Raw genomic sequence first — 24,375 nt, 5'->3', positions numbered from 1 at the left:
GACAGTACATTTATACTTAAGCTTCTCTTGTAATTCCATTATTTGCAAATTTACTGATTTACTGATTTGCAAATAAACTGATTTATTGAGGAGAATTTTAAACTTCACAGATACTATAAGAAAGTAAAGTTCATGCTGTTAATGATTTTTGCTGGTAGTCAAACACTGTTTTGTATTACCTGTATGCAAAAGACAAACTGACTTTGTTTCAAAACTCACTGACACAGAGAAGCCAAGTTTAATTTTATGTCGATGGTATATCACACTCAGTTGCCAGAAAGACACAGTGAAAACAATTTTAAGAAAATAATGTAATCTAATTTCAGAATCTGTTCAGTACATTAGAGATGAGCGAGTCTCGGAAGGGATATAGTTCAAACTTTCAATGATCACTCCCAATTCCATCTACCTTTAAAGGTAAGCCTCTGCAAAACAAGAAGACACAGAAAGCACTGCCATTGTCCTTGTTAGATACTGTCAGTATGTATGAACATTAATACTAAACTCTAGAACAAAATTGTGAAATAACAGTTGTTGATTGAATATGTCCCCAACTTCAAATAGTGATTAGTCAGTTTGATATTTATGGTGAACTTAAGAATGGAATAAACTCATAACTTTTGCCATGATTCAGTTAAGAATTATTTAGTTTTGTCTGCTTATTAAAATGTTTAAAATTAAAATTATGCTGTGTAAGTATATCTGAAAATGTAAAATATCAATAAAAATTTATGTCTCTACCTGCCTGTCCAATCACCAAATGTATGGACTGTGTCCCTTTTGAAACATGACATTTTGTGTATATAACCTAGAAACATGTGTTTTAGACATAAGTTACATTGACCAGTCAGGGTTGCCGATTTGCTTGAAGGTCTAAATGCATTTTAGGTACATTTGCCTACAGCATCTGTACTGCTTAGTCATCTTCTCACGATCTGTGTGAAACAATTCCACCCTGGATGTATTCAAATACACTTTCAGCTGTGAAATTTTAGAATTTCAACTATCTGTCTGCATAAGGTGATATTTTCTGGAAAAAGGATTTTCATATACCTTAACATTTGATAATTATTGCTACATTTTGGGACATTTATTTTGGCTGTCAGGGTCATCATTACCCCTTCATCTAGCACTCCAACTTTTCCTCATCCCTGAGACTCTACCTGAAAGTACTCAAATATGTAGGTTGTACAGGTTGTGTTGGTTAGCCCTATAGCTCTGTCGTGGTTGGTAATGTACTGTCCTTGATTGGCTAAAAGAAATGTCTCTGACCATAAAAGTTCAATTAAAAAGGCCTAAGTTCAATTTTGATAGAAACAAGGAAAAATATAGATTACCGCTTTATGTGAAGAAGTCAATCATCCAAGTTATGTAGTCTATCACTGGATTTCTATAGAGCTGTTTCAGATATTTTGATAGTCAGTATGATATGACTTGTAAAATTCCAGGCTGCTCTACAGTTTCCTTTATGAACAGCTCCTCAAGTTTGGGCAACACAATTGTAATTCATACTGCTCATTCAACAAAATAAAAGAAAACGTATTCCTGTAAAAATCAGAATTCTTCGTACAGTCCATATTTATAGCAAGACGTATCATGCATACATTCATCTGTTCACAGTGACATTATGACAGCATATGAAATGTCACCCAATCGCATACTATCTAAATTACAACATTAAAATGTAGACTTTACAGTATCTAAAATAAAAACTAGTATTTTCATTATTTTCAGTCAGTATCATTGTTTTGTATAACAGTTACATTTGAGATGCGATCAGTGTGTGTAACTTCCTCAATGCAGCCATTCCAAACTAAGTTGGAACGTGCATTGCAGTATTGTCCCACGGAGGCATGTATGAGGAGCAGGAGTATTTCGACGCTACAGTGCTACAGCTACAGAACGCTCATCTGTTGTAGAAAGGAGACAGTGATTTTCAGAGCCATTTGGACATTGTGAAGAGAGATGCATTTCTAGAACCTCTGAGAGTGCTTAAACCTAACCCGACAAGAACACAATCAGTCCCCTAATAAATTTCCAAGGTTCATTTATAGTGATAATGACATAATAATGTGAGAGACAAGATTGTTACACCTGTGGCAATAAGAACTGCTGTCTTCTGGAATGTGACACCATGTAATCTGGTTCTGGTTCTGGTTCTGAACATGTTCAAGCAATTTGCAGTAGCTTCCTCTGTAACGCTGGTTACCGTGCATCAGGTTACTGAGCACCACATCCCAGAGAACAGTAATCTTTATGACCTAATTATATTGTACATTTTTCTGAGATGAGTTTCTGCAGAAAATGCCACCTTCCCATATTTAACAATGTTGATGCTGCTGCATCTGTTCAGAACAATAAAACAATGTGGAAATAAAAGGGAAAATATGAAAGGACGTTTGTCTGGACTTATAGACTACATAGACAGTTGTATTACTGTACAGTATTCTTGTTCATAGTTTGAAATAGTTCGGTTGTAACGATCAGGGAATTTATTAGACATTACTTCAGTTACTGTCATTCGATGAATTAATATTTTTAAATATTATGTAGTGGTGATGATGGTGATTGTTTCATAGACTCATAATATATTACATATCTTAAGCATGGTAAATACTAATTTATGAACTGGGTTACCCTTGCCTTCAGTACCTTTAATTTGTGCACTGTCATGATTCATTTTTCTATGTAAATCATCTAAAAGAAGTCTGCATATTTTCGAGGATCCTTAGATATATTAAATTCCATGAAACTATGTTGAATTGCTCTAATTATGCCAAATCTCCTCCCAAATTTGCCTGCATGTCATGTTTATATTGTTATGACTTTAGATGCCATAATCTTTATAATACTTTCAAGGAAATTAATTCAATTTGTTCAGGATCTTTTCAGGACCTGCATGTGTGCACACATATAGAACACAAACACAAATTGTGTCTGAAATAATGACAGCTAGATGAACAGGATATCACATGTTCATGAATAAAAATATTCAGAGGCTTTGAATATCAGGCAGCAATGAAATGAAAATGGTCAGTTCTGAAGGAAATTAGATTTTGTAATTTGTTTTGAATTCACGAGGGGGTGATCATGGTGAAATGGGTAGGTCATGTAGCACAAATGAGATGATAAATACATATAGAATATTGGTGGGAAAGCCGGAAGGAAGGAGACCAGTGGACAATATTAAAAATGGATCTCATAGAGTAGGATTTGATGGCATGAATTGGATTGATCTGGCTCAGGATAGGGACCAATGGAGGACTCTTGTGAACACGGTAATGAACCTCTGGGTTCCATAAAATGCTGGGAAATTCTTGAGTGGCTGCACAATTGGCAGCTTCTCAAGAAGGGCTCAGCTCCATGAGTGAGTGAGTGAGGGACTATTCACCCTCAATCACTCATAGAAACTGGTTTATTTGCAGAAGGCTGAATGCTTCTTCCCCTGTTATGCTAGCTCCAAATTGATAATCTGACTGTAACAAATCTGTCCATGAATCTCACAGGCTGAGTTCTTTGTTACATTACAGAAACAGTTTAAAAGTTGGCTAAATATCAGGAGAGCTGAAATGTGAAATATAAGACACACACAGTCATACTGAACACATACCTGATTTCTTTTCTTAATTTTAATATTTCCTTTGCATTATATTTGTATGAATGAAGGTGATTGCTATTGAAGTTTGAAATGAATGTCAGTATTCTACTGATACTCTGCGTGCTTTAATTATATTGATTAATATGTATCTTGTGTCACTTATTACTGTTTCATTGATATTGACCTTTGCTCTAACAACACATCCTTTGATACAATGTACCGGATCCAGCTACATCAGAACTATTCAAAATATGCCACGCACTCCTGATTGAGCAATATCTTCATGAGTATCGGCCTGTTATAAAATGGGAACATTGCAAGAGAGGCTGTCACGAGAGTAACATCATCAGGACAGGGACAACACATCTGCTTCCAACTGAAGACATAACAACACTGTCTGTGAGTAAGTATGTTTGGAGTATATTTTGATATACCGTTATTCAGTTACATGACATCCTTAGGTCTGAAGTGAAAGTCTCTAAGTTGCTTACTTGTAAGTTACACCACATCAAGTACAGAGGTTATGTAATACGAGTAGACAGACCTGTGAATATAAAGATCAGATGAAAGTGTTTGCAGATTATTTAAAAAACAACTAGTGTATGCAACATTTTAATGGACAAATCTCATGAAAGGAGCTATTGTTGGGACTGTTACATTAATATGAGAATATTATTAAAGTAGATCACAGGAAAATTGGTTTCTGTGTTTTTAATTGGTTTTAACTGGCTTAGAATATGCTTAAAAATAGGATTCTGTGATTACAGAATTACTCTGCTCTCAAATACCACAGAGTTTTATCTACATGGGTTGGTTATTTTGTTGTTTATGTTAGTTACCAAACTGCCACGCTTGAAGATTCTAAATGGTTCTGACGATGATGTATAACTTTTTGACTTTGTCCATCATCCATCCTCCAGTATTCTAAGAACTAGAAAAAAACAATGTTTTGGAAGCTGGGTCTGTTTCCAGCCTTGAGGGTGAGAAACACCTACTCTGTTAGGTCCCTTAGAAAGAGTGATTGAGGTTAGCTCTTTGTAAGGGACCCAACGGAGTAGGTTTCTCCCACCCTCGCCTAAGGACAGAAACAGATCCAGTTTCCGAAATGCTGTGTTTTCTAGTTTTTAAAATACCAGACTATGGACAGAGTCCAGAAACCCAGTAATTCTGAGTGTCATTCTTGATTTCAAAAAGAAAATTAATAGGGACAAGAGTATGAGAAGTCACACAAGTTGGAGACAATATTCTTTTACTTTTAATGAGGTGACAATAAGAGTGATAATCATAATAAATTGCATCAGTATTTTGTATAGAAACTCAGGCTATTATAATGTACATGTTTGCAGTTTAATGTAGCAAACATTTCCTGCTTTTGTTATCTCATAAAACGTTTCACTTCTACATTGAAGGGAACCACAAATTAGAACAGACCTCTGGAACAGTTCCAATACATTCAAGGTGGAACTTTGCCCTTCAAAGCATTTAAATCTTTTAAGTATATTAAGAGGTCAAAGGAAAGTGTTTTATCAGTTAGAATGTCAACAGAAACATTGATTAGACAATACTGATTTGTGTTATATCCCAAAATAATACTGATGCAGTGACGTCTAGTATGCTTGCTGATTACATGGTGTTCACAACTTGTATAAGTTGAGGTTTTAACAGCATTGATTGTTCAGATGTTGGTCCATTTCCTACCAGTGAGACAAAACTGAATTTCCCACCCATCTTTTCCATTGGCCTGGACTGGGTTTCTTTCACTACCCCCTCCTTTGGGTCTTCTCCCCACCTTCCTTGCTACCTGATTACATAATCAAGCCAGTTTCTGAACCTGTTTATTTCAACCCTGAAGATGGAGACAGGATGCTCTTCTGAAATCCCAGTATCTGCCTACATTACTGTATGTCACAACCAAGAATATTACAGCGTGAAAACATCATATCTTCTCTATAGCCCTTGGGCCTATAGTGTTTATCTCGCCGCATTCAAAGCAGGATCTCACAATGGATCTACAAATTAGATATGGATATATACTGTTACTGTACTGCTTATGGGGGAATGTGGAGTGACTGGAAATAAGCAAATAAAGTCACAGGTGCCTAGCACCAAGTTGATATTGTCTGTTACAGCAATACAGAAAATTAATAATATTGATGTGAGGCAGCTAATGCAGCAGTGGGGATTTTCTCACTTGATAAACAACACATAAACTTGACTTTATTCTCTCTGATTACTTGTTTACATTCTGCAACGTAATGATGATGTAACCTTCCTTGTTTGATTCTAGGCAAGAGACTGGCCCAGACACATGATTTCACAATCTACTGCAGTCAGTATTAGCATCGTAACTTCAGATTAGCCACAAATGCCCGTCTCATTTTTCTAAACTCAATGCTTACAGCCTATCTGTCATTTATTATCCAGCATCAACACCAGACCATGCAGTTCAAATAAATTAAGAAACAAATAACAGTAACAAGCAGAAAAAATCATGAATCCTCCATTCTGTGGACCTGAGAACATTAGTTCTTAATCATTTATCAGCTGCCAGAATTTGGCCATTGTGGTCACTTAACACTGCATCTGTAATTTTACTCATCAGCAAATTTGTATATATTTTTAAAATAGCTGACTTTTGTAACAAAAGAGTAAATTATTTGTGTAAACCATCAGACAAGAATGAGCCAAATGTGTTATATATCACAGTAATTCTCAACCAGTGATCTGTACATTGAACCAGCTCTACAGATTCCACTTAGTGTTATATAATATGCATATTACTATTCTAAAACTAGCAGAATTTTTAGTTTTTAATTTTCATTTAAGAACTAAGTACATTGGAATCCCCAGTTAATATTCCTTGATATATGGTTTTCCCCCTATTTAATGTTCAGTTTCAGTGATACCAAGTCAGTAATCTGAGTGTTAAATTTCCTTCCTTTAAGATCTTCAGTTCAGTGTTCAAATCAACTGTTCCCAAAGTAAACCTTACAAGGGGATTTCAATGTAGTTTGTGCTGATCAATTGTATAATGTGTTTACATAGAAAATCAATTATAATTGTTTTTCTTTCTAATATGGGAGGGGCATATAGCATGCATGGCGGCAATGACAAGTGCATAAGAATTTTATTTGCATAGGAGGAGACCACATGGGAGACTTAGATGTAGATGAGTTGATAATATTAAAATGCCCCTTAGAGAAATAGAGTTTAAGAACGTGGAATGGATTCATGTAGCTCAGGATATGGTTGTGTGATACACACTTGCAGATATGGTAACAATATTTCAGGTTACTTGATAAACTGATCAACTAAGAGCTTCACAGCGTTAGTGCATCCTATTCTTATGGTCCTTCACTGTAACTGAAGATAATTTTGATAAAGCTAGTCAGAGTAAGGGGGGGCACGCAGTGGTGTAGTTGGTTGAGGCACTATGCTACAAGCCAGAAGGTCACAGGTTCAAGTCCCGATGACGTCACTGGATTCTTTTCAGTTGACCTAATCCTTCTAGCTGCACTATGGCCCTGGGGTTGATTCAGCCTCTAACAGAAATGAGTACCAGGAATATTCTTTGAATGTTCTTGGGGGTAAAGGGTGGCCAGTGCATAGGGCTGACAACCTTGCCACCATCTATGAGCTGATTGTCTGGAAAATGTGGGAACCTCAACACCTCACAACCCTATGGGCCTCCACAGCCTGTTACAGGGATACCTTTACTCCTCTTTTACTTTTTTCACTTTTTAGTCAGAGTAAGGACCTGTGACCTTTTTTCACTTAGTGGGGTGTGGAGTCCAATTGGGTCCACTTGGCACGGTGGCCACTGATTGGCCTATTGTATATGCCCCCAGGTGATTATGATGATGGAGAATTTGGTGGAATGAACATTGGCAGGGGAAATTGGAGTACTCGGTAAAAACCCAGCCCAGCATCACTTTTTCCACCACAAATCCCACTTGACCAGACCCGGGATCGAACCCGGGCCGCCACAGTGGGAAGCCAGTGACTAACCGCTTGAGCTATGGTGCGGCCCACCTGTGACCTTTAATTAACAGTACTGTAAAATATAGTAGCTTCAGAGTGATATGTACATGCAGTACAGTTAGACAAATTAAATTATAAAAATGCCACTAATTCTGTAAAATTATGTTTGTCTGCAAATTCTTACCAGATCTACCATTCCATACAAAGCATCTGAACTTTTCAATTTACAAATGAATTGCTGATTACAAATATATTCTCACAGCCATATTATCAGCAAGCATGCACTGTAACTGTAATGTGTTCTCAGGACAGTCATGCAGAGTGTGCGTACTCTGGTTCTTGCTACTGCCAAATTTGGAAGTAAGGTTCAGAGCCTTAAAGCAAGCAGACAACTACGTTTTTCTTCCACCTTCTCGTCAACGTCAGGTTTCAGAGCTGTTCATAGCTCTGAAGTTAAGCACCAAGGTCCAGTAGCTAAACCCAAGGATGAGGAAAAGGTATAGAGATATCTGTGTAAGAGAATGTTTATCTGCCCTCTGTCTCAGTAAATGTGACAATTTGAAAATACAGACAATAAACTAGAATTACAATACTGCATATTAATACTTTGACAGTAAATTAAATATAAAATAAAAAACGATTCTGTGTAAAAGAAATAAACTTGCTGTACAAGTGTTGATTGATCAGGCTTATTGCATGCTTTAGAGATGATGCCATGTGAATGTTATCCCACTTCCAAGGGAAGCAGGTTATCTGCTTTTGAATTAACACATGTCATTCTGAATGTTTAAACACCGAAGGAAGTAATACACTAAAAGTACTGTGAACTAAAAACATTACATTTTGACCTCTTATAAAGGCCATATTTTTTAATGTACTTTAATTTTAAAAATATCACACAGCTCTATTTCATAAAGTCTAGTCTACTGTAAGAAACTTTCTGAATACCATGTAAGGGATGGATTAAGATAGTCTCACTGGCATTACAGTATGCAGTTAGGTTTACTGCAGATTCAATATACACTTGCTAATTCGCTTTGTCACAAAATATTGTCACATGAGTGTGTGATTATAGATGGGGTTTGGATTGGTAATTGTCAGATTTATTGGAAACTTACAGATTGTAACTACAGATGCCTAAAACAGTCTCACATAGTTACACACTCCAAAGATACATGCAACTGTAACTACAGCACATATCAAGTCTTCACAGTCTTCAGTATCCATTGCTTGGAAGCAGCGTCCAACAGTGGACGTTCCCCTTCCTTTGGGTTCCTGCACTGTCCATGGCCTCAGCTACCAGCTTCTCATTTCTCACAACTGCATCTCAACGAACTAGTATCCTTGTTATATAGCCCCGACATGGACATCACGGAAAATGTCCCTTTCATTATTGCATGCTCTCTTTTTGCCAGGGAAACAACATGTCCACAGAGTTGTTCCCTAGCAGCGGCTGTTGCACTGTCGCATGTTTACACAGCTGTTACTTGGCAATGAGTCTACATATCACAATATGAAACCCTTAAACGACATACTTGCTTAATGTCAAGGACATAAATATGCATGACTTTGGATGTGCGCTTCAAAGGTTTAAACTGAGAATTTCAGACAAGTCAGTTTGTACTTACAGTTTGATAACTCATGCAGTAATAATGTGTTTAAATTGATTAAAAATCAATTTAGCAACAGGTGGTGCTGGTAAATGCAATACGAGACATTGATGGCAGCATGATTACTATTGGAACATCCACTGGAGAGCAGCACCAGTATCCTAGTGTATGGTTGCGAGATAACTGTCAGTGCCCCAAATGCTTCAACACGACAATGCAGTCACGAACAGTAGACTGGAAGTACTTTGACATCAACATTAAGCCGACCCATGTTATGGTATGTAGAGTACAAACTCTACCCTTCTGAAAATAAAAATATTTACCATCACTGGCACTACTAGACACCGTACAAAAAAACACAAATTTTTATTTAAGAAAAAAGATAGTGCTAAACTGACAGTACTATTTATAACTTATTCTTCAAATGTAGGCAGAAGAGAACCAGCTGAAACTGGTGTGGAATGATGGGCATGAGAGTGACTATGACTTAAACTGGCTTCTGGAACGAAGTTTCACAGAAAATGTGCGTAAAGAATGGATGAAACAGCACTACCCTATGACAAGGATTTCTTGGGGTACCGTTGACTTTAACAAAATCCTCAAAAAATATGACTTCAATGATATTCTCAACAGGTGAGCCTGTGATTATATTAATTTAAATGCTTGAAGTTTCAGGGCTTTTGTCTGATATTCTAAACCAAATCTGACAGTGTGATTCAGGCCTGACCTTACAGTAACAAATTCATACTTCTTTACCTCTCCTACCTACATAGACATATCTGTTTTGTGTTCTGAAGATTCTTGTACGAGAGATATTGGGTAGATAACTAAGAAAAACACAAAGCTTCGGAAACTGGATCTGTTTCCATCCTCAGGTGAGGGAAAACACCTATTCTGTTGGGTCCCTTAGAAAGAGCTAGCCTCAATGAACTGGACCTCCAGTTTCCGAAACGTTGTGTTTTTCTTAGTTATCTTAAAACCAGGACGATGGATAAAGTCCGAAAACCCAATATCTCTGTGAGTTATACACCATCGTCAGAATCCTATAGTAACTACATGTATTGGGATGCTGTCCCAGCTGTGTTTCTCCACATTTTGAATCAAATGCCACCATGGCTTATAGCAAGGCATTTTTAACACTCCAGTATTATCCTATCCATATTTCTGGGCTTGCATGGTGTCTGCTATGTACATCTGAGGAAATGTCTATTTCATTTCATTGAATCCATAGTTTGAGTTTGTTACTAATTTCTGATAAAAGAAAAGAGAATTGAAAAATCCCTATCCTTCATATAATTTATTCAAGCTGATGGAAATATTTAATAAAAAATCTTAAGTTACAGTGAAACCCCCATTTACTTTTCCCTGATTTGTGGTTTTTTCTCATTTAAAGTTCAGTTTCATTGAAGTTAGGATACCTCCACTTAAGATCTTCCTCAGATTAGTGTTCAGAACCACTGATCACAAAAGAAACCTGAAATTGGGTTTTCACAGTATACTGCAATACAGAAAACCAAAGATTATTGTATTTTGGCTAATACAGAAATTAAATTAATTCATTGCTCTTATTCATATAACTCTGTCAGTCTCACAGTTCTGATACCCTGGAGACCAGTGTTTGGTCAAAACAGAGCAGGACCATGAACATCTCATAATGTGCCGACATAACAACCCTTTTCATGGTGGGTTATGTTTAAACGAAACCTTCTGTAACATCTTAAAGTGTAATATATAATTCCTTTTGTTAGAAAGCTGAAGTAGTTAGTTCTAACTATTGAGCTATGGTGAGAGGCATTTCTGTCACTGATCTTTCCAAACGAAAATGGTTCTATGCATAAGGACCAGCATTTTGAATCAAGATAACTACTAAATAAGATGTAAAAGTTTGTGATGATGGTATGTTAACAGTTATTATGTTTTTGGACATTATCCATCATCTTCTTTTTTATTATTATTTAAAACACGTTTTGGAGACTGCATTCGGTCTCCATCATCAGGCAAAGACCTACCCAGTCAGGCCGAATTGATAGAGCTAGTCCCTATCTCCAGAACTAGTTTTATCAATTGGGCCCAACTGAGTAGATTTTTACCTGAAGATGGAGATAGAATGCAGTCTCTGAAACGTTGTGTTTTAAATAAAAACAGGACAATTGATAATGTCAAAAAACACAATAATTGTAGATACCTAGTGCACAACATGCAGAGGATTTCAACAGTAACTAGAATTTGGCTTGTATCACATGATACAATGTGTCAACTATTAATAAATATTAATAGTAAATGTACAATATTGTTCTGGAATACTTTATTCAGAAGCAAATAGTCATTCTTTTTGTCTTCTCAGTATAATTACTTTGTAAAAATGAAACGTCTTGCAGTGAGTATGTTTAGTTCAGCGGTAATGTGTATGTAACTTGTGTTCAAAAGGTTTGGCTTAAATATTGAACGTAGAGCTAAGTACTTCTGTTGATGGTTTTTCTCCATCCCTTGAGATAATTTTAGGATAATACCTTAAAACTGACCACAATCATTTGCACACACAGCATTAAAGTAACCCTGCCATCTCATTCGGTGCTATCTCATGTTTGCCATTAGTACAGTATCACCCACCCATGGAGCCCTTCTTGAGAAGCCGCCAATTGTGCAGCTATTCAAGAACTTCCTAGCATTTTATGGAACCTGGAGGTTCATTACCATGTTCACAAATGCCCTCCACTGGTCCCTATCCTGAGCCAGATCAATCCAATCAATACCATCCCATCCCATCCCATGTCTCTAAGATCCACCTACCTACTCCTCGGTCTTCCCAGTGGTCTCTTTCCATCTGGCTTTCCCATCAATATCCTATATGCATTCCTCCTCTCCCCCATTCATGCTGCATGCTGTGCATGTAGACTACAGATCAGTTAGCAATTATTTCTTTCTTTAGACTGAATGCTTAGAAACACAGCATGTGACACATTTTGTAAGAACTTGTGTCAGTAAATGGTACTACTATGTGTTTCAGTGATGCAACATTGCTAGACTGGCTGGAAAATATTGCAACATATGGAATTGCTCTCATTGACAACACACCACCACAGGAAGATCAACTGAGGAGAGTTGCTGACAGAGTAGGCTTCATCAGACGAACACAGTATGGGTAAGGAATTTATCTGACCTGTAACTTGCACCTGATGTATGGGAATACCTTCTCCTGCAAGTGAAGAACAGGAATGCGAGCAAAACATGCCTGTGGAAAGGTGCATATGCCAAACAAGAATTTCTTATCAAATGGCATTCTCTTGTGTAACAATCATTAGTATAGCCAAAATCATAAGAAACAATAATGCAACATCTCGTTTATGAGTCATGCGATTTCATATGCACAGTGTATAGACTGGTGAGACACACATTTTAATATATCTGTGATTTCGGACCCTGCACGCTCACTGTATTACACCTCACAAATTAAGGTCAGTTTCTGGTTAGTGGTGGAAGTGGTACTTTATTCAATGAACCTGATGACAGTTTGCAACCTAGTAGTAGCTTTCTCAATCTTGCAGCATAAGAATTGGTGTTCTGAGGCTCATCACTCTCAGAAACGTTGCAGATAAGCTCCAGAGAGCCCACAGTAAGACTGAAGCATGTTGTTCTTGCAACCAGTGTAGCATGTGAGAGTATTGTGGAGAGTTTTGAAGTACAATATTTATATTTCAAATGGGTTATTTATTTATTTATTTACATTTATACATTCCGTTGATCCTTATGGTACAGCTGACCAGTGGATATGGATTTTGTCCCAAGCTAATAGATTAAAATACGCAAAATACAAAAACTACATACATACTTTTGTCATTAAGACAGTTAAAAGATTTATATTAATGTACAATGCATAAAATGATCAAAATTATAAAACAATAACTGATACAAAATACTTAGGTAATGATATATAATTATAACATATCAGGGGTACAATTACCAATTTTAATTACATACATGGTTAAAGTATTCCTCTAAGGAATAAAAATAATTTGAAAGAAAAAATCTTTTTAGCCTCAGTTTAAATAGTTTCACATCATTACTCATACTCTTGATTCTGGATGGCAGGTGGTTATAAGCCTTAATACCAAAGTAATATGGTCCTTTCTGAAAGATTGTTAGGCGTGATGTGGGAAGGTGCAAATTTGTGGTATGTCTAGTATTAAGATTGTGGGTCTCATAGTTTGAACTGTAAAGGTCTCTATTATTTACAACAAACAGAATTATAGAGTATATATACTGTGAGTACATGGGTAATATTTTTAGGTTTTTGAATAGTTCCCTACATGAGTCTCTAGTTCTTACATTCATAATAGTTCTAATGATCCGCTTTTGCATTCTGAAAACATTTATACTAGTTGCTGAGCTACCCCAGAAAATTATCCCATATTCCATGATAGTATGCACATAGGCAAAGTAGATCATCCTTAGGGTTTCCTGTGACATGAGACCTCTTACAGTTCTAATTGCATAGCAAGCTGCACTCATTTTAATTACTAATTTATCAATATGAGACTTCCATGATAATGTTTCATCAATATAAATACCTAGAAACTTAATATTTGGCACATTAGTGATATTCTTATTTTGATGATATATGCTTATGTCTGTTACCAAACTATTTTTAGTCCTGAACAGGAGATGGTGGGTTTTATTAAAATTTAAGGATAGCAGGTTAGCTTCAAACCATTTGTTTATGGCTAAGAATTGTTTATTCATATTAATTTCCAAATTATGAGGGCTCGAATCGGATATTATGATACTAGTATCGTCAGCGAATAAAATAATCTTCGCATTATTTGTTATTACTTTGGGTAAGTCATTAATATACAGTAAGAAAAATAAAGGACCTAATATAGAGCCTTGTGGGACACCATATTTGATGATCTCCCAATCAGAAAAGGTGGTATTATAGGTTGTCCTATTATTTAATACTACCTTTTGGTATCTATTGTTCAAATAAGACTTGATTAATTTTTTAAATACTCCATTTATCCCATAGTATCCCAGTTTATTTAAAAATATTTCGTGGTTAACACAGTCAAATGCTTTCTTCAGGTCACAGAAAATGCCCCCAATAGTTAATTTATTGTTCATGGCTACTAAAATTTCATTTAATAATTTAAAAGAGGCCCTATTTGTTGTAGAGTTTTTTCTAAATCCATATTGATCACTAGCAAGTATCTTATTTTGTATTAGATGCTGGTTAAGCCTTGAATATATTACCTTTTCAAATACCTTAGAGAAAGCCGGTAACAAAGATATTGGTCTATAGTTAGAGATGTTAAGTTTATCCCCACTTTTAAATACTGGTTTTACTATTGAAAATTTCAGTCTAGTTGGGTAAATTCCTGAAGAAAGAGATTTATTTACAATATATGTTAGCGGAGAACTAATAAATAGGGCACTAGCTTTCAATATTGCGACAGGTATCTCATCATAACCATGGGAGTATTTGGCTTTTAAGGATTTGATGATTCCTTCTATCTCATGGGTAGAGGCATGCTTAGGTCGAATATTTGACAGCGGACTCGTGAACATTGAGGACATATAATTTAAATAGTTATCATGCATAGGCTGTCCAGTTTTACTAATACTTGTATTATCAATAATATCCTCAGCAACTGTTACAAAATAATCATTAAGATTTTTTGCCATGATTTGTTGGTCGGAAGTTATAATACCCTTAATATCAAGGGATTGAATGTCTACTTTATCTTCTTTTTTCCCAGTTTCAGTTTTGATTATGTTCCAAATAGTTTTTGATTTATTTTTAGAGTCTATAATCCTCCTGTCGTAGTGAATTTTTTTAGCCGCTTTGATGACATTAGTTAGAATTTTACAGTATTGTTTGTAATGTTCTTTTAATTTAATATCATTACTAGTCCTACACTGTAAATAAAGATTTCTTTTGTTTCTACATGAAATACGTATTCCTGTAGTTAACCATTCATGAACATTTGGTTTGCTCTTTATTTTTCTTCTCGTAAAACTGGAGTAGAAAATCCTAAGATAGGTATTGAGAAAATTATTAAACATTATATTTACGTCAGTTGCTTCAAAAATATCTTCCCACATCTCAAAGCTCAGTTTGAGCTTAAAATTAGCTATAGAGTGTTTATTGAAATTCCTTATGATTTGGGTGGTATTATTTAATCCTTGTATATTAAGATTTTTAAACTTAATAATTTGGGCGTCATGGTCCGATAGGCCGTTAATATGGGGATATACATTATAATTATTGTTTTTAGACACATCTAAAAAAATATTGTCAATGGCCGTTGCTACTTCATTTTGCACTCTAGTTGGAAAATTTACAACACTGGTTAAATTAAATGTAGACAGTAAGGTATCAAATTGCTGCTTTTTTTTACAGTTGTTATCTAGGTAGTTTATATTGAGGTCCCCACATATAATAAAATTTATATTTACATTATATAGATTATTCAGAATATTTTCAATCATCTTCAAAAACCACTGGAAATTCCCATCAGGAGACCTATAGATAGATATAACACAGATGATAGAAGTTGATAAGTTAATTTTTATGGCACAAACTTCAATGTCTTGTTCCTTGCAAAATTCTTGTAAATTAATAGTTATAAAACTTATAAATTCATGAATAAAAATGCATGTTCCACCATCTTTTAATTTTTCTCTACAGAATTTTGCTCCTAACTTATAATGTTCTATTGGTGAGCTTTCCAGTTCAAATTCCCTTAAATGGTGTTCCGTTATGCATAAAATATGAGGGAGTTCCGGGAGTAGTGAGTTTAACATTTCAGTTCTTTTGTTTCTCAGTCCCCTAATATTTTGATGGTATATCATTATATTGTCGTCTGCTTTATTAAGTTCTAAATTATTATGCCCTATCTGGGGTTTAAATTTTATATGTGAGGTATTGTGAACGTTGTTTACCATAAAAAATCATTATTCCTAATCACAGGAACTTTTTTCCGCCTATTTGATGTCCTAGGAGGAGTTACTTCAGAAATTATTGTTTCCTCATGGATGAAATTACTATTTCTTTTTTCTGGGGATTGAGTTCTGTTTCCCAATGCATCAATAGATTCTCCCTTTATTTGACCATTTTTCCATCCCAGACTAATTACACCATCATCTTTTTTCCCCAAAATATTGGGCAGTTGGGCTACTGTTTGTTTTGCAATCATTTCTTTTCCTTTCCCATTTAGATGCAAACCATGTTTAGTAAATAGTTCTCTGGTGGGATTAGTTTCGAGGACCATAGTATACTTGCTAATTTTTACTTGTTTCTTTAACTTCCTATTGAAGGATTTGATTTCATTATTAACACAAGAGAAGTCCACCAGATCATGTCTATGGGGAGCACTTAATATTATGAAATTTGTGTGATTGTTTGTTTCTACAAAGCTTATGATCTGATTTAAAGCTATTTTAGCCATATTCTTATTTACTTCATAGGAGCCACCACAGAACACAACCACATCACTTTTTGTTAACTTTGCTATGTCACTCATTCCTGATTTCACTATTTTCTCAGTTCCTGCACCAGGTTTGACGAAACCAATTACTTCAAAGTTCTTGTCCAATTGGTGCTTCACTTCTTTTGCCAAGCCTCTTGAGTGACTATCACCTATAATTACTATCTTATGATTTCTTTTATTTCCAACCTTTTTATTATGTTTATCCAATGTGTCCTTACATGCCATGATTGTACTCGATGATTTTGAAGGATCCATCATTTTTCCTTGAGTGGATTGTTGTACCTTCTGCTTCTTTACCACAATTCTTCCGGTCATATCCTCGGAAATATCTACTCCAGCATTATTCTCATTGAGGTTAGGTAGGGAAGCAAAGCGATTTGTAATTGTTGGTATTGGCTGGATAACATGTTTATGTTGTTTATTGCTTCTATTTCTTCTGCTGTTTGATACATTTGTCCAGTTATCAGGTATGAAACCGGAATGATTATATTCCGAGCCCTGGTTTAAATCATGCGTAACTGAGTCTGTTTTAGTGTTTCTTTCCTCTTGTAATAACTTTATAATTTCTCTGGCTGAATAAAGTTCCAAAAGCACTTCTTCATACTTCATTTTGTTTTGGTAGCAACAATTACATACATTATCAGTGAGAACTTCTGCCGAAACGATGGAAACTGGAGCCGCTGACAAACCATGTGCAATACAGTAAATTAAAATGAGTCATAAAGAAAGTAACATAAACCTTAGGACAGTATAGCCTATTACAGTGAAAAGTAATATCTTCATAGTACAACTCCAAGGTTGGTTCTCAAGACTGAAAAATATTACCGTAACCCTCCTGTTCCATGAGACGCATATTCTCCGTTACGCAATGTAGTTTTGCAAAATAAGCTTTGTGGTGATCAGTACACTAAGTGCTTAGCACTTCTACTTTATATGGTGCATGTCCTGAGTTTGATTCTTAGCCTGAAGCTTGTTATCCCAAAAGTTTGGTTTCTGTGGGTTTTCTCAGTCTATCCAGGAAAATGCTCCATCGGTACCTTAAAATAGACCACCATGGCTGCTTCCACTTTCACCAAGTCATTGCTATATAACTTTGGTTTAGAAAGGGTAATTAAATAAATTAATGAACAAACAAATAGAAACTACACAGACTGTCTTTCAACTTTCCTTACGTTTGTTTGCATGTTATTCTGTGTTCAGTTTTAATTTTCGCAGTGTCACACGTTCATAAATATAACTAAAAGTTCAATCTGAATAAGAATATCTGAAATATCTTTCACAGATTGAGTTATACAATGAATGTAATGATTCATCAAACCTGAATGTCATGTATTTCTAAGCCTCATACATAAAAATTTCACTGACCGATGAACCGGATGTCACCAACTCAAACAACACCATGCAGTGTATATGACGTGTGCACTTTGAACAATATCACAACTCAGTATCGCTATCATAATTTTTTCTAGAGTATGATGGTACAGAACAAGTAAAATCTTATGAGACAAATATTTTTGAAGCAGCACACCTCAGAACTTATCTCTGACTAACTGTATTACTGCAAAACCACAGCTAGCCAATTAAGAGCCCCAGTTAGTATCTGTGTTGTGCTGTTCAAAGGGAGGAGTACATGGTGAAGCACCAGCCAGGGACCAGCAACCTGGCATACACATCAGGAAACCTCCAGATGCACACAGACTTGCCATACTATGATTACAAGCCAGGCGTAAGTAAAAGCAGGGAAGTTGTGTTTAAAGTGAACTGTACTGGTAACATAAATTTAATGGCAGACTAAATGCATGAGAACTTGTATTTTATGAAATCATGTGGAAATCAAAACCTTCAACATGACAGGGTGACATTAAAGCAGTTTGGAAAATTGGTAAAGAAGTTAAAACCAGTCACTTTCACCATCAGACATGTGGCTTTCCAGAATTATTTTTATTGAAGTTTCAATGAAATGTAATCATTTTAGAAAATGGACTCCATAACTAAGGGATTTTAGGACATTCTATTATAATAGAGTTACAGACCCCTTCTTGAAACGAACAACCGTGTAGCGATACATTTATCTTTGCCAGTTCTGTTCACCTGCAGATGATCCACAGAAGCAACATTACATTGAAATAATACAATTTCAGGCTTTCACTATGAAGGAAAATGCCCATGTGGCTTCAGGATTGCAGTTTTATGTGATGACTGTCACAGGAAGAAGGGCAACGAAGACAAAAGAGTGTCAGTATGATAGCGAAGGCTGGCATCTAAATAACAATTTTTTAGCCTACTTCCCATATTTTGAGATCACTTCGCTGTCTGTGTTTCTGTGTGCCCCCCCCTTAAAAATCTATAGTAGTGGAGCCAGAAATGGCGGCCATTGCTAGATAACGGTTCATTAAACACATTCCCATGGCAATGAATGGACACACAAAAACAGAAACACTGTTCTACATGGTCCGTCACATCAAATGCTCAATATGTAATGAAAGGAAAGCAGGAGATGAATTCTGCCCAGAACTACTTGTTCTATTATGTCTGTTTTAATGTAATTTTTCGGGATGACAGTGAACTGGCTGTAAATATTTTTATTAAAGAACTGATGCAGAACACATGTAAAGAAGGGAGGAGAATACTGGAATTTCAGCAAAAGATGAACAATTCTTTGCAATTCTTGTTTGTCTATCTTTCTTAAATGATGCTCTGACATTTGAAGATTGTAAACATCATTTTATACCCCTGGGTGATCTCTAAAGATCATGGAACATCACTTCAATATTGATGGAGGAATTTCAATAAAATAATTGGAGTTACTTTGTAGATCAAGTAAGTTATATATACAAAATAACTTCTTGGAGATTAAAGCTTCATTCCATAGGAGTATCTGGTAAAAAAAATGACACATCTAGGTCTTAAATTGGCTAAGATTTATCACAGTACTTGGGGGTCACTAGGGGTCCATAATTGAGCCCTTAAAAATGTTCATGGAATTTTTTACAAAATTCATGCTCTCCTATGTTAAAAAATCACAAACAGTTTTGCACAGATTAGTACTAAAATACAAGTTTTTAAAATTTCAGTGTTCCCCTCCCTTAAACTGTATACATTTAGCCTACTTAGCAAGGATGAATGGAAGTAACTTCTGAGGTGAGAACACCGATTTAATCTATGTAATTCTGGTAGATCAACATGCTGCACTGTCTGGTGCAAACAGAAGGTACTGGTGGAGAAAACCAAGTCACAGATGCAATGCATGTAGCTGAAAAACTGAAGAGGGAAAAACCTGAAGTCTACAAGGTGCTAACAGAAACTCCTGTTGAATGGTGTGATATAGGCCAGGAGTCTGGGTATTCATTCCACAGCCTATACCGGACACCTGTCATACTGTAAGTATTACTGCTGTCCCGGCCAACATAGTTCTCTGGAAAGAACTTTTGCAGGGGACAAGGGACCTTTATGTAAAACATATCTGTACTCCAAAACTGCTTTACATTATCATATACAGTATACTGTATACATGAGAAAGCACTGTGATCTCATGAAAAACTTTGATGCAGAGATTATGACAGAAACACGTCTGTATTTCATTCATATTCGGTATTTAAGACTTTATCCATGATAGGCCAGCCCCTGGTAAACATGAATATCCAAGCCGCAAAAATAAAGTCCCTTCTGAGAGGCCTCAAAAAGAAAATGGCAGTTTACTTGAAAATAGCTGTAATGATTTTGATTAAATTTCAGTATCTATCTCCCTATACAAAGCTGCTATAGTATAGGTGTTACCTTCAGAAAAATAATGGTATGTGCACTAGGAGTCCAACTAGAAGTCCACAGCTCTCATTACATAGCCAGAGCATGGAACGCATAAAAAACCTCTTCTATTGAGCTTAGTTGCGCAACCTATTAACTGGCACATATCTTATAACAATGGATTTCCTACTGTTGTCACGTTCTTGAGGGGGAAGGTCTTTACTGGCTTTCAGATAGAAATGGCAGTTCTTCTATCACTGCATGTATTTGTTGCCACAAGAATGTTTATGGACATTTCCTCTGTTGTTATAGAATCGGCCAATACGTCATAGTATTTTGTTATGTGAATCACTTAATAGTTCAGAAGAGCAATTCATCATCCTTTCCAGTGGATGAAGGTACAAAATACACAACAAAATTCATAAAAGGTAAGAAGGTAAAGTTATCCCTGTAACAGGGCGTGGAGGCCCATAAGGTTGTGAGACGTCAGGGCTCCCACATTTTCTAGATAGTTGGCTCACAGATGGCGGTGAGGTTGTCAGCCTTTTGCACCGTGGCCGCCCTTTACACCCAGGAAGATCCCTGGTACTCATTTCTGTAAGAGGCTTAGTCTATCCTAGGGTCATAGTGTGGCTGGAAGGATTAGCTAAATTGAAAAATCCAATAACCTCAAAATTCATACAAATTAAAATGAGGGGGCAAAAACTGCCTTCAGAGGTATGAAGAGACATCATACATTAATAACAATTCAAACAGACATAATGTCATTAGTTTACAGTAATTGTATTTTACAGCAACGACTCCAATGGTGATTTTCTACGTGCTGACTATAGCCAGCAACAGCGAGACTCACACTTTTCTGTGCCTCTTGATCAAGTCATTCCCTGGTATGAAGCACATGCAGCATTCACTGAAGAACTTTACAACCCCGAGAATACGGTGTACTTCAAACTCAAAGAACGTATGTCTATCAATAACACATATACACGTATAAGTAAGTCTTGTGCATTGATGCGGTAAAATTGAAGTCAAATCTCACTGTATATTACAGCCAAACACAATAAACAAAATAATATAAGAATATTTTATTCAATTTAAAAATGTAAGAAAACAAAGCTCTCTGTGGATATGTGCATTAACTACTTTTCTATCCTACTCTCCTGAGGCTTTTGTGTTTTCCCTCAGCCTCCTCTCACAAAATTTTGGATACTACCTTAAAATAAGACATGATCACTTCCTACCAGATCCTTCAGTTACTGTGGGATTCACTGTTTCACAACATGTGCATGTAATAAAGTACTGTCAGTAAAACAAATAATAGTATTAACTACTCAGAATGTTTGGAGCTCAGTTTGTACAGCAACAGCATACGGGTTGGATGGCCAGGATTCATTCACTGGGCAGGGGCAAGAGACTTCTCACCAGTGTCCAGGGCCCATTCAGCTCCTATCGAATGGGTACTGAGGGCTGTTTCCCCAGGGGGTAAAACATGTCAGTGATAACCCCTCAACACACACACAGCAAAGTAATGCATCCTTGCCCCCTCATCATCACTAGTCTGGAACACATTTATCTTGTTGCATATATCATTTCTAGTCAGCTGATGGTAGTCACAAAGAACATATATTAATGCCCTCACCATCTCTATGCTGTTTTGCCACAGGTGAAATTCTTGTATTTGACAATATACGACTCCTACATGGACGTAAGGGTTATGAAGACAAACCGAGCAACACCAGGCATCTTGTGGGGAGTTACGTAGACTGGGACGTCGCTTATTCACGCATCAGAGTCCTTCGCAAGAAGCTACGAGGGCACATACGTTCTCATCTCTCCTCAACACCTGTACAGAAATGTACGTAAAGTATATGGAGTGCAGATGTAAATAAAAGCAATTCTGCATCCGCAACGTACCTGACTTATCTGCATTACTGCATATACATTTTGAATTTTCCTGAAATAAAAATTCACATGCACTTTTTCTGCCCTTTCAAAAGATGTCTCTGAAGGGGTGAAGCTCCACTGTATTTTATATTATTTATAAACTGCTGAAGTACTAGTACTACTGTGTGTGGCAGCATAACTTCTGTGACATGAGTCTCTGCCAGCTTTGTACTGTCCCCAGTAAAGTATCTGTATAAGTGTGTATATGTTCTCCAGAAAAATGTTTGTGACAAAGCTAAGCATGAATAAGGCTGGAAATGCACATTCCATATCACAGTACGCAGACGTTCCACGTGTGCTCTTTGCCTTGCATCTTTAAATGGATGTAACATTACGATAATATATATTTATCCCTGTATGAGAGTACACTTCTGTGACATCAGCCTTTACAAAAAATTGAAATGGCCCAGCAGATTTTGTGAGATTTTATCAGATTTAAACAAAATCTATCCAGCAGTTGAGATGAAGCATATGGATGCATGGATAGATACAAACAGCCTTCACTCTCAGTTTTCCATTTTTATGCATATCAGGCACAGAATTCACAATATATTAACCCTTTGAAGGCTATGAGATAGCCTGCTATCGGGGTTACATAAGCTACTTTATCGGTTGTGAAGCATTCCTAGAAGAAAGTTTAAATATAGTTTCGTTATACAACAGATATGGCAAATTTATACAGATATTTTACAATAATTCTGAGCCAATTAAGTTAGTGTGTTTGAATTTATTTTATGCAGGTAACATGAGCATATTGTATAAGTAGTAACCCCATGGGTACAAACTGTTCATACACTTTAGTATGTTATGTAACATATAAAGAATTAAGATTTAAAATATTGTAATGTTGCAGATGCTTGTGGGAACTGTTAGAATAATTCCCATAAACAATTCGCAGATTGAGAAGAAAGAAGTCTTCTGGGATGTGGCACTCTGTAGATATTGTGTTCACCGACGTTTCGGAGGAATGTATCGCCTCCATCTTCAGGGTAGAAGAAAAAAGAAGAAAATCCACAAGCGAGGAACCAGTGTGAGCAGGTGCTAACAAGCGAGGAACCAGTGTGAGCAGGTGCTAACAGACTAGTCTTTTTTTTCTACCCTGAAGATGGAAACGTCGATTAACACAATATCTACATGGTGCCACATCCCAGAAGACTGCTTTCTTCATAGTCACCGCCATGTAAACCTCAAGTCTTACATAATTCACATTCTTCATGAACAAGATCATTTGTTGCATTGTTACAACATTTATCAAGTTTTCATATTGGGATTACATAAAACCATGGTTTGTTACCATCTTAGTGTTTAACTGCACCACTGTCGTCAACAGTATGGACGGTGATTATTGCATGCACTTTTCAGTTCTGATTCAGACTGTGATCACAAAAGTTGCACTTATCTTTTTTCTTTGTACTGACACCAATATGAATTATGACCACATGACAGTGCACAACCAAATTACAGAATTCTGTCATTACAGACTCTGCAAAACATGACCATAAAATTCAGTTTTCATATTACAGTCTGTACATATGCAGCAGTGATTTAGCATGAATGCTATTCCCATCTTAGTTAGACTGTGCAAGCCCTTGTTTAAGATGTCCAGAAAGAGGCCATCAAGTTCAGGTGATGCATACACCTAATTGGGCATGGAAAGAAAAAAAAAATATGTTTGTGTTTTTATTACAACTGCAGACCAAACACATTTTTATAGGCACACATCTCTGCTTATAACATACAAGTAGTGGCACTATGAATATCCAAAAAACAGACACATGTCAAGAACATGTTTGCTTCTGTAACATAAGAACATGCTCTATATTGTTACTGTCTTCGATATGTAATTTCTGTTCACTATAAATAAAATACTACAAAATGAATTATGTACTTCTATATCTATCATGTACACTTAGGGCAGTAGATCGGAAGCATCTGGAAAGTTTCAAAATGTGTTGTTGGATTAGGATGGAGATCAGTTGGACCGATTATGTGAGAAATGAAGAAGTGTTAA

General features: G+C 36.1%; 1 protein-coding gene across 5 annotated transcripts; it reads left to right on the top strand.

Moving 5' to 3' along the window:
* The first annotated feature begins 3,836 nt into the window (after positions 1 to 3,836).
* Positions 3,837 to 23,018, top strand: LOC111864633 (gamma-butyrobetaine dioxygenase). Of its 5 annotated transcripts, none has more exons than XM_023852013.2 (9): positions 3,837 to 4,001; positions 7,887 to 8,076; positions 9,263 to 9,466; positions 9,620 to 9,822; positions 12,197 to 12,331; positions 18,297 to 18,402; positions 19,854 to 20,056; positions 21,215 to 21,381; positions 22,084 to 23,018. In XM_023852013.2, the coding sequence occupies exons 2-9, from the start codon at positions 7,894 to 7,896 to the stop codon at positions 22,281 to 22,283; spliced, it is 1,401 nt and encodes a 466-aa protein (XP_023707781.1). In that variant the 5' UTR covers positions 3,837 to 4,001; positions 7,887 to 7,893; the 3' UTR covers positions 22,284 to 23,018. The 5 variants fall into 5 exon arrangements, with proteins under 5 accessions (XP_023707781.1, XP_023707783.1, XP_023707782.1 ...); XM_023852015.2 differs by having other exon boundaries at positions 3,838 to 4,001; positions 9,269 to 9,466; XM_023852014.2 differs by having other exon boundaries at positions 3,839 to 3,997.
* Positions 23,019 to 24,375: the final 1,357 nt, after the last annotated feature.

The sequence above is a fragment of the Cryptotermes secundus genome, unplaced genomic scaffold, assembly GCF_002891405.2.
Source record: "Cryptotermes secundus unplaced genomic scaffold, Csec_1.0 scaffold145, whole genome shotgun sequence".
Lineage (NCBI taxonomy): Eukaryota > Metazoa > Arthropoda > Insecta > Blattodea > Kalotermitidae > Cryptotermes > Cryptotermes secundus.
The sequence above is the reverse complement of the archived record's forward strand: the minus strand, read 5'-3'. Positions and strand labels throughout refer to the sequence as shown.